This window comes from Chaetomium fimeti (genome assembly GCF_033439085.1).
Source record: "Chaetomium fimeti strain CBS 168.71 chromosome Unknown B0H64scaffold_9, whole genome shotgun sequence".
Lineage (NCBI taxonomy): Eukaryota > Fungi > Ascomycota > Sordariomycetes > Sordariales > Chaetomiaceae > Chaetomium > Chaetomium fimeti.
Window position 1 is genome coordinate 232,692 of NW_026944337.1, and position 12,346 is coordinate 245,037.

Sequence of the window (12,346 nt, forward strand, 5' to 3'; positions counted from 1 at the left end):
CGCGGTATCACAACCCATCCCAGAGCCAACTTTCACCTTTGACCTTCGTCGACCCGGCATTAAACAAAATACAGGCCTCTACTCGACACAAAGCCAACAACCTAAACACCAAAATAAAATCCAACACAAGGAAATCCACAATGGCGAGGGCGCCGCCTATGCCAACAAGAGGGTGAGCGGGAACCATGCAGTAGCCACCACTTCCAACTGTCTCATACCAAAACCGGAAAAGGAACGTGTACAATGCTCCCTAAACCTAGAGCGGCCAGCGCCGAACGGGCAGCGTGTGCGGTGCCGCGCGGCAAAAACGGTAAATAATACGAAAGTAAAGAAAAAGAAAGTCGAGAAGGAATGTATGACCCAGAGATAGCAACCTGGCCGGAAAGGGACATCCGCCTCGTCAACAACACGCATATTCGATGGGCAATGTGGCGAGTGACTCAGTCCTCAAGAGTCCCGACGGCGCAGATGCCCTTTCTCCAGCCAGGACGCTCGGGCACCCAAAGGAGCCCTAATCCGTCGCCCCAATTGTGGTGTCCGGCTCCATCGAAAACCCCGAGTTGAAGTCGAAAGGGCCCTCTCCCGTGCCGGTACCGTCCTGCAGGAACGAGTCGAAGTCGAAATCTGTCAGCACATTGTCGGTCTGCATGGGATTGGCAAAGTCGAGGTCGAAGTCCTAACCACACGTCAGCGAACAGAACGAAATACAGAAAGGGCAAGCCGCTCCTCACCATTCCGGTGGGCTCCAAAAAGTTGGTGGTCTGGTTAGGGTCTGAGTGTGAGGGCGGGGGCAGAGCAGCCGCCTGTTGCTGGGGTGCCGGTGCCGGAGGTTGTCCGTTCGGGACGACCTGACCGGCGTTCACGTTTTGGTTCTTGGCGAAATTTGCCGGGTTTACGGGCGTAATCGGCGTCGCGGGTGTCGGGCCTTCTTGAGGGCCTTCCGGTTGTTCGGGAGCGGCCGCGGCCGCGGCGTTATTGAGGTTCGGGTTGTTCTTCTTCTGGGCAGCCTACGGATAACGCAATCAGTCACGAAAGCACGACAACAACGATGGCTATAAGGAGGGGAGCACATACCTTGGCCTTGGTGCTCTTGGTTTCCTTCTTCTTGGGCGCTGCCTTGGTCCCCTGCTGCGGAGTCGGAGGCGCGGCACTGCTTACTTGGGGCGACGCAGTGGTGTTGCGGGCATTGGCGGCAACCGCCGCCGCGGCCGCTCCTGGTGGCGGGGGGGGCATGGACCGCTGGTTCGGGGCGGGGCCACCCTGGACCTGGGGCTGCGGAGGCTGTCCGGGCATCTGACCGTTGGGAACCCCCTGCGGCCACGGCATCGGGCCCCCCTGGCCGCCCGGTTGCTGGGCCTGGCGCTGCGCAGCTAACATCTGCTGCTGGCTCACCTGACCATTGAACGGGGGGTGCGAGCTCGGAGGTCGCATTCCGCCGTTCATCTGGGCCGCCATGTTCATGTTCATGCCGCCGAAGTGCTGCGCGGCGTTGGGGTCCATATTGGCGCCCATGAAGTTCATGGCGCTAGGCGAGCCGCGGGACTGGGCTGCACCATCCGGGAGCGGCGATCCCATATTGGCGGCGTTGGCCATCTGCTGGTTCGCGCGCTTCATCTGGTCGGCGGGGTTCGGCGAGGCACCGTTGCGCCCACCAGGAGGCGAGCCGCCCTGGAAGGCTTGGCCGTTCGGACCGGGAGCGCCACCAGGGCCGCCGGGCCCGTCGACTCGCGGGATGTTGGTGGTGACTATATCCTGCTCTTGACGAGCCATCATCAGCCTCTTCTTGTTCTGCTGCTCCAGTAACATCAACTGCATCTGATAGTCCTGCAAGGCGTGATTGCTACTGCCCGCGGCGGCCTGTCCGTTAGGCGCGCCAGGCCGCATATTGGCGGGCATCTCCCCCGGGTAGAGATGGATGATGGAGTTACCGTCAGGGCCTTGCGGCACCATGGGGGAGCCCTGACCCTGCGGACCGGCGGCGTTGGGCATGGGTTTGTTGGGTATCTGGCTGCCATGGTGCTGCGACATGTTAGTCGAGTACGTGGCAATCTTGGCTTGTACGTGAGGAGCTGCAGAGGCATAGGCCTGGAGCTGGTCAGGATTCAGCCAAGTTGGGTTGATGCCTTTCTGAAGGAGCAATGCTCGTCCTAAGTCGGGGCCACTTCCTACCTGCTGCTGGCCGGGCATGCCCTGGCCGGTTCTTCCGTTAGGCATCATGCCGCCCTGGTTCGGGTTAAAAGGGGCGCCTCCGTCGAGACGCGGTCTTTTAGTGGGCGACGGCGCGTTGTCGGCCGACCCGGGAGACCCTTGTCTGGCACGGTTTCCGTCCATGTCCGAAGGGTCTCGCTGCATCTGGCCGGCGGCCTTTTGCTGGTGGAGCATCTGCATCGCTTGAGGACTAGGGGCGCATACATTGTCAGCGGCCGTCCGAGGGGGACTGCGAACGCACTGCCAGGTTAGGTCACTTACTTCTGGTTATTCGCCATGGCCGCTCTCTGCAACTGGTTTCCAGGCTTCATGCCCATGTTCATGGCGCCGTTCGGCATCCCCCGCATCAGTTGCTGGAAATGCTGCTGTTGCTGGGGCATCAGATCGGGGCGCATCTGGCGAAGCATATTCTGTTGCTGATGCTGCCGAATGTGAGATTGTTGCTACGGTCAGAGGTGAGTTGCGCCCCATGACAAGATATCAGGTGGTACGTACCTGGGTGTGATGGACATATTGGTTGACCTGTCCGCTGGATCCCTTGCCCTTCTGGGAGTTGAACATGTCCCAGAAGAGGCAGAACCACTCATAGAGAAAACAGCTGTCGGGGACGGGGGTCGGCACATTCGGCGCGGGCAGGTCGTCCGGGCGCTTCTGGTCCACGCCGTCCTTGACGTCGGTGTCCATGGCATCGCCAAGCCCGTTCCCCAGCACGTTTCCGTTCTCGTCGCGATGCTTCCCTGGGCTGTCCTTCATGACCTTGATATGCGGGTCTGCTTCGTATACGGCGCGAGCGGCGCCAAACATGTTGTATCGGATGAAATACTCGTAGATGTATGTGTTCAGGAGGGTCCGGCTCGAGTCGTTGAGTTGCATCTGACTGGGAGGCCCTGGCTGGGGTCCGAGGGCGCCGTTGTTCATCATGTTCATCGGCGTGCCCATTGGGTTGCCGACGGGGCCGCCCATGACGTTCATGTTGGGTATGCCCGCCATGTTGTTCATGGTTCCCGGTGGGGCGTTGCAGACGGCTGTCCGCGCGTGGGGAGTTTTCGGAGACGGGACGGTGCACCTGGATATGGGTGGATCTGCAGTGCTGTGATGATGGTGGATGCGACAGCGCTGGGTGACGGTCTTTCAATTATCGCAGAATTGAAAGACGGGTCGTTGATTCGCCACCAAAGTGGCACCCGAGAAGTTGAGGCACGGGCGAAGCGGTAAGCGTGGGTATCGAAAAGTGTTGGCTCCGACAATCAGCTGGGGGCGGCGCGACCGAGAAGGTAATGTGGGTTGCGGAAAGAACGAGAGGCGCGCGCCGGACTCAAAATGAGTACGGCCGATAATTTTTGGCAGAGTGCGACAATCGAAAAACGCTGCAGAAATGATGAAATGGCCTTCAGAAACGGAAATTCGGGTTGCAGGTGACAAGGCTCGAAATGCGCGAACGGGCTGGGCTCCTTGCCTTGGGGGGCTGGGTGCTGCTTAAAGTCCCGTGTCGGGGTGGGATGGGATGGCCTCCACCGGAACAAAAAAAGGGCGAGCTGGATCGATGGTCCGCAAGTGCAAAGCGCACTGCACGCCTGAGGCCTCAGCGCAAAATGGATAACTAGCGGCGGCGGTATCGAAGGTTCGGGGGCTGTCGCAACCTGGGTCCGCCCACTGCCCTCGAGCGTTCCAACTCGTCGTCTGGCGATGGGCGCAATTGTCGTGCTCACCCGCGACGCTCGCTACTTGACCACTCGGGCGAAATCGGTGAGGGTCGACGGGGCGGCGTCGAGGTCATCAAAATGGCATGGCTCGCGGGATATGGGAAATGCAGAAAGTTGCAGGGACCAGTGCGGAAGCAGAAGAGGAGAAGGGGGGAGGTCGGGGTTGGGATTTTTGGAAATTTCGGCGACGCCTTGAGCGTAATGGGGGGCGAGAACCCAAGAGCGACACGGCGATTGGGGATGGCTGCCAATCTCTCTCGGAGCGGAGCGGATGTTCTGCGCAGTTCCTGGAACGGTACGGTTGACAAGCTGCGTAGTTTTGAGACTGAGCGTGCTTATGCCTGGGGTTTCGGGGGTTTTGAGGCAACTATGCAGCAAAGTTAGGCCGCAATTCAGCTCGTGGGGTCTTGGCGCCCCGATACAGCCAACCCCGGACACAGAGAAATGGTCTGACGGACGCCCGCCATGGCGAGTTCTCTGCTCTCATAGGTACTTAACGAACTGGGCTCCTCTCAAATCTTCCAATTCTAAGGTATTTTCGGATTCTGGGAGCAGTGACTCAGAGATGTGCCGGCCACATGGCTACCTAGTTACAACGCACCGCCACGACTGTTCATGTTAGGCTCGTTGTTGCAATGTGCGGCCAACACAAAGGCAAGCCCCATCCATTCGGGTTGGCTCGAGGTTGGTTTCCAAGCACATCACGACCAGGCATCTTCGCTCGATCGGCCAAAATCGACAAAGCAGCTAACTACCTACATCACATCGCCGACATGGCAGCGAGACCTTCCCCTTCCTTTCCATTGCCTTTCACGCGCATGACATCTCGTGAGTGAGACTGAACGCGCAAGTGGAGCTCCCGAACAATGCATCCATCCTTGTGCCACGTTTGGCAAGGATCCGGTGTGGTTGTGGTGGGTGGGCAAGCAGTCCAGAGGCCCCGGGTTGCCTTAGGTTATAAAGGCGTGCTGAGCAAATCTGACATGCGTGCGTGCTCAGTACGGATACCGAAGGCAGCGTATTCGTAAGGTGGTTAGTTAATCGGCACCCAGAATTTGGAGAGAATGGGATTTTCGAAACTCGGAGGGCTGTGGTGGCGGCGCAACGAATTTTGTGGGATTTCTGTACCACACCCAAGACTCTATCCGAGACAGTGCATCACGATCAGCGGGCCGGTTGTCGAGGTAGGCCGATTCCTTCGACTGGTCTCTTTTTGGGCTTGATGGCTTCCTCCGATGTGATATCCTCTGCAGTCGACTCGACCGATCAACCCCTGACGCATGCACGCCATCGCCAGGGTTGGATTGCGGGGACGCCTCGGGCAGTCAGTCAGTCAGTCTCAAGGTGAGATGGCGGACTCCCGTCACAGCTACCTAACCCTAACTTTAACTTTGAGGATTAACTACGGGTGGGGACAGCTTGTGAGGGAGACCGCAGCCCTGGAGATCAAGCACCCCAGCGATGTGCACCCACACGATAGTTAACTCCCAACTCGTTACAACTTTACAAGTGCTTCGTAACGGTCAATGAATGCAACGCCGTACCTTGCATTAGTTAGCCGCGAGTCCTGGGGAGGAGCCGGGCCGCCCACCGCCACCAACAGCACGACCCGTTCTTCCGGGATCTTCGGGAGTCAAACGCAATCCGCGTTTATCTTGAAATCGGGTGTCTGTTTTCGCGCGCTTCAGCTTTCTCTCTGGAAGAACGCGTGCAGCACGCGTCACATTGCGGGGAGATTGGCCCCTCTCATGATCGACGGGCGCCATCAAACAGCCGGGCACGAGCCGGGGTCAGTCCGGGGAAGAACGCCCACAGACCCACTGTTACCCGGGGTGACCGAGCTGCTCGTCGCTGCCCGTGTAACGACAACCAAGCCCACCGCTCTTGCAGTTGCAAATTTGAAGCACCAACAAAGTTCTGCCTCCATCAGCTCCTCATGGTGTCATCCAAATCAGAACTCAAATCACGCACATGAGTGCACCCTAAATGGGGATCAAATAAAAGCTCGGGCTGGAGCAAAAGTATGTGGGGCCGAGTACCGAAACAATACTTCCACCGTTCGGTCCGAGTCTGAACAAAGGACGAGCTCGGCCATGCGCCCGGTTTGGCAAACTACCACCGACAACCGACATAGACATAGCTAAATTTAAGCTACGGAGTAGACCGAGACAAATACGATTCTCGTTAACCCCCTTCCCCACCGCCGAGTGAAAGCATGTTTTGATTCCCCGCTACATGATTCATTGATTTCGAGTTATCAACCTTCATACTTACGCCGGTTGTGTGTAATTTCCTTGTCGATTGATAACAACTACCTGTAATCTTGAAGTGAATTTCGCAAACGGAGCGAGACAGACTAATACTGTGGCCATTGGCGTTTCGTTGTCTTTTCAACCCCACTAATGCCAAAAGTCCTGGGTATATGCTATGCGATATGCAGCCACCATTAGATATCGAACAACGGTTTGGTAAAACGTATTCATATGGATGTGACCGACCCTTTGTACGAAGGCGTAACCTATAAAGCATGCAACGGGCTCTCGGATGCACGAGTTCTGTTTCATCTAGGCGAAAGGTTCGATATGCCCTTCTTTCTTTTCTCTTTTTCTTTTTTTTTTTGTCGTTCCCACTTGGTTCAACCTCTGAACTTGGTCGCGGCTGGAGTAATCTGACATGAAAGAAGATTCGAAAAGACAGGGACACGAAGGCACGATTTGGGATAGTGAGGTATCTAACTTGAAAGAGCATGACTGCAGTTGTTATTAACGTTTTCCAACTGCTCTAGTGGGTATCAACGATCCAAAGCAGACCCAAGCTCAAGCCGTTCAACGGCACCCTGAGATATGCTCAATCCCGGTCACGCCGTAACGCCCCAACCATATGCTTGGGTACGCAGTTTGCCTCCCACGGAAACCATTGAAGTATTCCAAAAACACCCTCATCGTACAACCAACCCCCCCATTACACCAACTCCTCCCCACCCACTTCAAACATCGCTCGTATACGTCACTTTCGCCTCATCCAGCGCGTCCAACAACGCATCCACCTCAAACGGCCCGGTATAAGGCGCCGCCTTCGCGCGGCTGGCGCCCCAACCGTGGCTCCTCAACCCCATAGCCCCGTACGTGCTCCCCATGCCCACATCATCATACGCACGATCCGACCCGCCACAGAACCGTTCGATCACCCGCTCGGCGTTGGCGCGCTTCGTCGAATACTTGGCCTCGTTGCTGCAGAAGTCGATCGAGACCGTCCACAGCTGCGCGTCGCCCGCGTTGGCCGGGTCGCGGTAGGCGAATCGCCGTCGCAGGTCGATCTTGTTCATGTTCAGGTCGTTGGTGATGAGACAGTCTTGACTCCGCTCTGTGCAGTCCGAGCAGGTCACCTGGATGCGGTACTCGTTGAGGATCTTTTTGTTGCTGGGTTTGGACTGCGGTTGTTGGCTGGCGCGACGCCTGCCGGTTGGGCGGGCGTTGGTGGCGGAGGTGGAGGCGATAGGGTGTTGTGGGTATTGCTGGGCCCGTTGATATGGCCGGGGCTGTTGGTGTTGTTGGGGCTGCGGGTATTGTGGTTGTGATTGTGGATATTGCTGCTGGCGCTGCTCGCGCTGCTCGCGCGGGTCGATCTTATAGCCGGGGTGTTGGCTATGACCGCCGTTGTTTATCGCCGGTGCGGGAACTGGGGCATAACCATTCTGCTGAGGCCTGTGCTTCTCCTCTTGGGAAAAACAGTTGCCCATCTTGGAGTTTGCGGGAGCTGGACGTGAGGCTTTTGGTGGTTGTGGCTCGAGAAGTCCGGCTTGTGCTAAGTCGTGTGCTGGTAGAGCATGAAGACCGCGGAAAAGAACAAGACTTGTTCTCAAACCTGCCACCATGGCCACTCTTATTGTGCTGTCCGAGTGCATGTTGAAATGCTTTGAGGTGGTCGTGGCCCAAGAGTGATGGCGCGCGAGCATCTTGAGATAGTGATCATACGGGCCGTCGGTGAGAAAAACACGTTTTATGGGAGAAATGGCGAGGGTCGGGTGGTCAAAGGCCTAGATAACGGTTTTGACTGTCAATCCGGATGTGTGAGACCGTATTTGAGACGAGGTCGGATGGGTGGCCGATTGCTCGGCCCCCTGAGGGACGACATCAAGATATACGGGTGTCTTGCGCATCGCCCCGCAGCATCACGGGGCTGATGGATGGCGTGGCGGTGTCTGCAAAGATTTACTTGTGTGTGACGGGCGTCAAAAGAGTCAAAGGCAGAGCAAGTGCTGCAAAAGGGGTGGTGGGCTTTGATCCGTCACTCCCATGGGCTCGGGATGGAGGCGCAGTCGCCGCAGCGAGTGGCCCACGCGCGGCCGTTGCCAAATTTCGGGCTGTGCTGCATTTTTGCCCGAGACCGCCGGCCGGGCGCGTGGGACAACGAATTCCGTCTCGGCACCGGGCTGGGAATGTATAACACAAGCCGCTTCCTTGTGTTGGCAGTCAACATTTGGGGGCTTGCGTGACAACACAGGATTCCGAACTGCAAATAAAAGAGGAGACTTGATCCAACACTTTCCCAGCGCCAACCGCTCGTTAATCACTGCCAAAACGGCAGGACAGCAAATCTTTTAAAACCAACCTCTCACACAAGTAATAATGCGGACTGAAGTAGCGCGGTAATAAATTGACCACGGGTGATGGTGACGTGTAGGTGACATGACAACTGCACATCCATTGCTGTCAATCACCGCTCACCTCGTCGGCTGTGCGGATTGCTTGGCGTCAAAGACACTGCACTGGAAATCATTTCGGCTAGAAAAAAACAAGGTATAAAAACATCAATTGTGCTTCCGCCTCGAGGGTTTGTCTAGTTTGTTATGAGGGCAACTATCACCCTGAAGTTTCAGAACCGGTCTGGCCCGACAGGCCGGTTCTCTCCGGGCCGCGATTTGGCAGGCCCATGCTAAGCGGTGCTGGTGCCGGTGTCGACGCGTTTGGGTATGTGCATCGCTGCGTGTTGCCCCGGGTCCCGACATTCAGCGTGCCAGGGTGACCACCGCTCTGTCAAGACCTGAATGGCTCTCCTTATGGCCAATATCGCCGGTCGGTTACACCCTCGGGCTGGATGGATGGATGCCTGCGTTCTGCGTAAAAACCGACAAATTAAGGCAGCGCCTTTTCTCGGAATAACGCCTAGTCATCCTCTGGCGGCAGCTCGTCGTCGATGTACCGTATCAGGCTGATGCGCATCTCAGTCGTGTCGTTACCTCGCAGAACGTCGCTGACGAACTTGGCCTCCACCTGCATCTGGACCATCTCCAGTGCCCCCCGAAGCACACCGCAAAGAATGTTGGAATACCACAGCTCGTCCTGGGCACGGCCATCGTCGGGCAGCTCAACGAAGTCGGCGAAGGGGTTCTCGTCGAAGACAAGCGAGAACTGCTTGCCGTCGCTCGTCCAGTTTGTAATCGTGGGTGTGATATTGAGGAATATTTTGAAGCCCACCTGCAGTGCACACCATGGTTAGACTTCCCGAGAGGCCAGGAGTAGGGTCGGGGCGGGGGCGCGAACCGACCTTCGCAATCATCTCTGCTGTTTCTCGGAAGTTGGAGCAGCGCTTGAAGGTATTCGACTTGGCGAGATAGTCTTCGATCAAACGTAACCCAATGTTGTAGCCCATCTTGTCGAGTTGCTGGTTGACCTTAACATAGTCGCTGTCGAAGTCTTTGCAAAGTTGCGCGACCATAGCGCCGTATGTGAGGACAACGAGTTCGGCATTGACCTTGTCCATCCGCGTCCTCCGGGCGTTAGCAGGGCGGGGTCGGCGGTCCGGGGGTTATGCACTCTTACTTCCACACTCTAGGTAAAGGCGGTACTGTTAGCACGGATGGGGAATTGTGGTGATCGAGGGGCACTGGACGGAGTGGAGCGGAGTGCGACAACGTACTCTTCCCCAAGCCTCGACGCCTTGCTCGACGCCATGGCGGATTAAATAAATGCAGCCTAGGCTTTCGAGACTATGGGGTGGTAGGGCTATGCTCGAAAAAGATGAACGGAGCACGACGGCAACGACGTTGGAAGATCGAGAAGAAGATGCAGGCCAGGATAAGATGGAGTTGTCCAGGCGCTGGCTGGCTTCCGAGCAAACTGACAGGGGACGGCACCGTAACTACAAGGGTGCTCATCAATTGCACATTCAGATGTGGGGTTGCGACTTGGGCCCAGCAGCACGGGCCATCTAAAATCCAACTGCTCCACGGCTTCCAAGCTGGGCAAGCTCGCAAGCACTCCAACACCAAAGCTAGAAGGTTCAAACATCACCACCACCTAACCCACTCTGCCCGTCCTGCCCATCCCGTTCGCCAATTAGCTCCGGAAAGATCACCCGAATAGTAATCATCATAATGTCAGAAAAGAGACCGGCCTCCGATCAGGGACAGCTAGTGGTGAAACGACAAAATGTGGGCACGAGTCGCGCTCTCACCCGCCAGGGCGCGTCGGGGAGCGGTGCACTCGTCCAGACGGTACGTTGAACTAATTTAGAGCACTCCACCAGTGGCTTTTTACGCCACTGACCACTTGTCACAGGCACCGCGGACGAGCGCGTTACAGGCCCCATTGATGGAGTTGTCGGGACACTCTGGGGAGATCTTCACGGCCAAGTTCGACCCGACGGGGAATCTGATCGCATCCGGGTCGATGGACAGGACAATAAGTGCGTGCATAAACCTCCTGTTAGTGATACGACACGCGGCTAACGGAAGTAGTGCTTTGGCGGACGTACGGCGACTGCGAAAACTACGGCGTGCTCAGCGGCCACCGCGGCGCCATCCTCGACCTTCAATGGTCACGCGATTCCGATATCCTCTTTTCCGCTTCCGCCGACACCCATCTCGCGAGCTGGGATCTCACGTCAGGGGAAAGGATACGGCGGTACGTCGGGCACGAGGAGATCGTCAACTCGATGGACATCAGTAGGCGCGGCGAAGAGCTGTTGATTAGCGGGAGCGATGACGGGACGATTGGCATTTGGGACCCGAGGACAAAGAACGCCGTTGACTACATCGAGACCGAGTTCCCCATTACCGCCGTGGCCATCTCGGAGGCGGGCAACGAGATCTATTCGGGCGGCATTGACAATGACATCAAAGTGTGGGATATTAGGAAGAAGGCGCTGGTGCACTCGATGCTGGGCCACACGGACACGATCACTTCGCTGAGGGTATCACCGGACGGCCAGCAACTGCTCTCGTATGCGATGGACTCGACGGCGAGGACGTGGGACATCCGACCCTTCGCCCCGGCTGAACGGCACATCCGTACATTTGACGGTGCCCCGTTGGGGTTAGAGAAGAACCTGATCAGCGGGAGCTGGGACTCGGACGGCAAGAAGATTGGCGTTGGTGCTGGTGACGGTACCGTTGTGATTTGGGGCAGCGATTCTGGAAAGCTGCTGTACAAGCTTCCCGGGCACAAGGGAACGGTGAACTGCGCCGAGTTTGCGCCGGGCGATGACCCCCTAAGTTGGTACTCCCGATATCTGCTGCTATGCATTTTTACTAACCGATCGCTAGTTCTTTCCGCATCTTCCGACAGGACGATGTTGTTGGGTGAGCTCAAATGAGGCATGCCGCGAGTTCTGATACACAACCAGATGGTTTGTGATCTAAAGGAGCGCACGCCGGCTTGGACACCTTCCCAGACGCCGATCACTGGAGTTGCAAGTAACAGCAGTGGTGCCGAATACTGGCGCAGCAGACCTGCTGGATGATGGATGGTGGCCCCAGGCTGTGATTATGGCACCTTGGATGCAAGGACTTTGTTCTGTGGCGCGCTCAACCGGACCGAATCGATGGGCGCGACCCACGGGATCATTGTCCTACTGCAACGCCACGGAGGAAGGTGGAATAGGAGTGCAGGAGAAAAGTCTACGGAGATGATACCCAATCTCGACAGCGGGATTCCAACAAAGCCTTGCCATGGAAGTCTGGATTCGATCCATTTTGCGCAAGGGATTCGCTTGTAGCCCGCAACTGCATAAGGGAACGCATAGCCCCCAAGGATCCGGCGGGCTCCAGAAAATTCGCTCCAGGAAGAAAACATTACAGTACAGATCTGTATTGCCCTCAGAGGAGACTTGAGAAAAAGTTGCGTTTGTGTCGTTGTCGACGGTGACCCCTTTCCCAATTCGCTGTTAACTCAAGCTTCTGCGTGCAACCTGAAGCACGGGGAAGCAAGACAAGCTTGCAGAATCCTCCCCAGCCCAGTGCACAACTGCAAGTGCTGACCCGACCCAACGCTCGCCCGATGTTTTGCCGGACGGATCCCGTTCGCGTTCCCGGACCGCGGCCGCCTCCCTAACGACGACAAACGGCGCCGGCGACGGAGGCCGGAAGGCGTCGCCCAACCCCACCTCGCCCCCTCCCCCCAATCGAGCGTCTCCTGGAACGCGTCCCGCGCATT

General features: G+C 57.1%; 5 protein-coding genes across 5 annotated transcripts; 2 read left to right on the forward strand and 3 right to left on the reverse strand.

Moving 5' to 3' along the window:
- Positions 1-511: 511 nt before the first annotated feature.
- Positions 512-3,198, reverse strand: B0H64DRAFT_420296 (uncharacterized protein; the record flags this gene model as incomplete). Its single annotated transcript, XM_062805449.1, has 6 exons — positions 512-676; positions 732-1,007; positions 1,075-1,668; positions 1,747-2,398; positions 2,470-2,651; positions 2,704-3,198. 6 exons carry the CDS (start codon positions 3,196-3,198, stop codon positions 512-514), a joined length of 2,364 nt encoding a protein of 787 aa, XP_062654991.1.
- A 2,016-nt stretch (positions 3,199-5,214) lies between these two features.
- B0H64DRAFT_409115 (uncharacterized protein) lies at positions 5,215-6,088 on the forward strand. The gene is made up of 2 exons (XM_062804694.1): positions 5,215-5,255; positions 5,330-6,088. Exon 2 carries the CDS (start codon positions 5,438-5,440, stop codon positions 6,053-6,055), a length of 618 nt encoding a protein of 205 aa, XP_062654992.1. The 5' UTR covers positions 5,215-5,255; positions 5,330-5,437; the 3' UTR covers positions 6,056-6,088.
- Positions 6,089-6,607: 519 nt separating this feature from the next.
- B0H64DRAFT_246612 (uncharacterized protein) lies at positions 6,608-8,036 on the reverse strand. Its single transcript, XM_062799922.1, has one exon. The coding sequence runs from the start codon at positions 7,864-7,866 to the stop codon at positions 6,898-6,900; it is 969 nt and encodes a 322-aa protein (XP_062654993.1). The 5' UTR covers positions 7,867-8,036; the 3' UTR covers positions 6,608-6,897.
- Positions 8,037-8,705: 669 nt separating this feature from the next.
- B0H64DRAFT_366774 (NO signaling/Golgi transport ligand-binding domain-containing protein) lies at positions 8,706-10,040 on the reverse strand. The gene is made up of 3 exons (XM_062801918.1): positions 9,831-10,040; positions 9,459-9,681; positions 8,706-9,388 (listed from the first exon to the last, which is right to left on the reverse strand). The coding sequence occupies exons 1-3, from the start codon at positions 9,863-9,865 to the stop codon at positions 9,077-9,079; spliced, it is 570 nt and encodes a 189-aa protein (XP_062654994.1). The 5' UTR covers positions 9,866-10,040; the 3' UTR covers positions 8,706-9,076.
- Positions 10,041-10,121: 81 nt separating this feature from the next.
- On the forward strand, positions 10,122-11,685 carry B0H64DRAFT_246643 (WD40-repeat-containing domain protein). The gene is made up of 4 exons (XM_062799923.1): positions 10,122-10,407; positions 10,472-10,598; positions 10,651-11,406; positions 11,458-11,685. The coding sequence occupies exons 1-4, from the start codon at positions 10,288-10,290 to the stop codon at positions 11,505-11,507; spliced, it is 1,053 nt and encodes a 350-aa protein (XP_062654995.1). The 5' UTR covers positions 10,122-10,287; the 3' UTR covers positions 11,508-11,685.
- Positions 11,686-12,346: the final 661 nt, after the last annotated feature.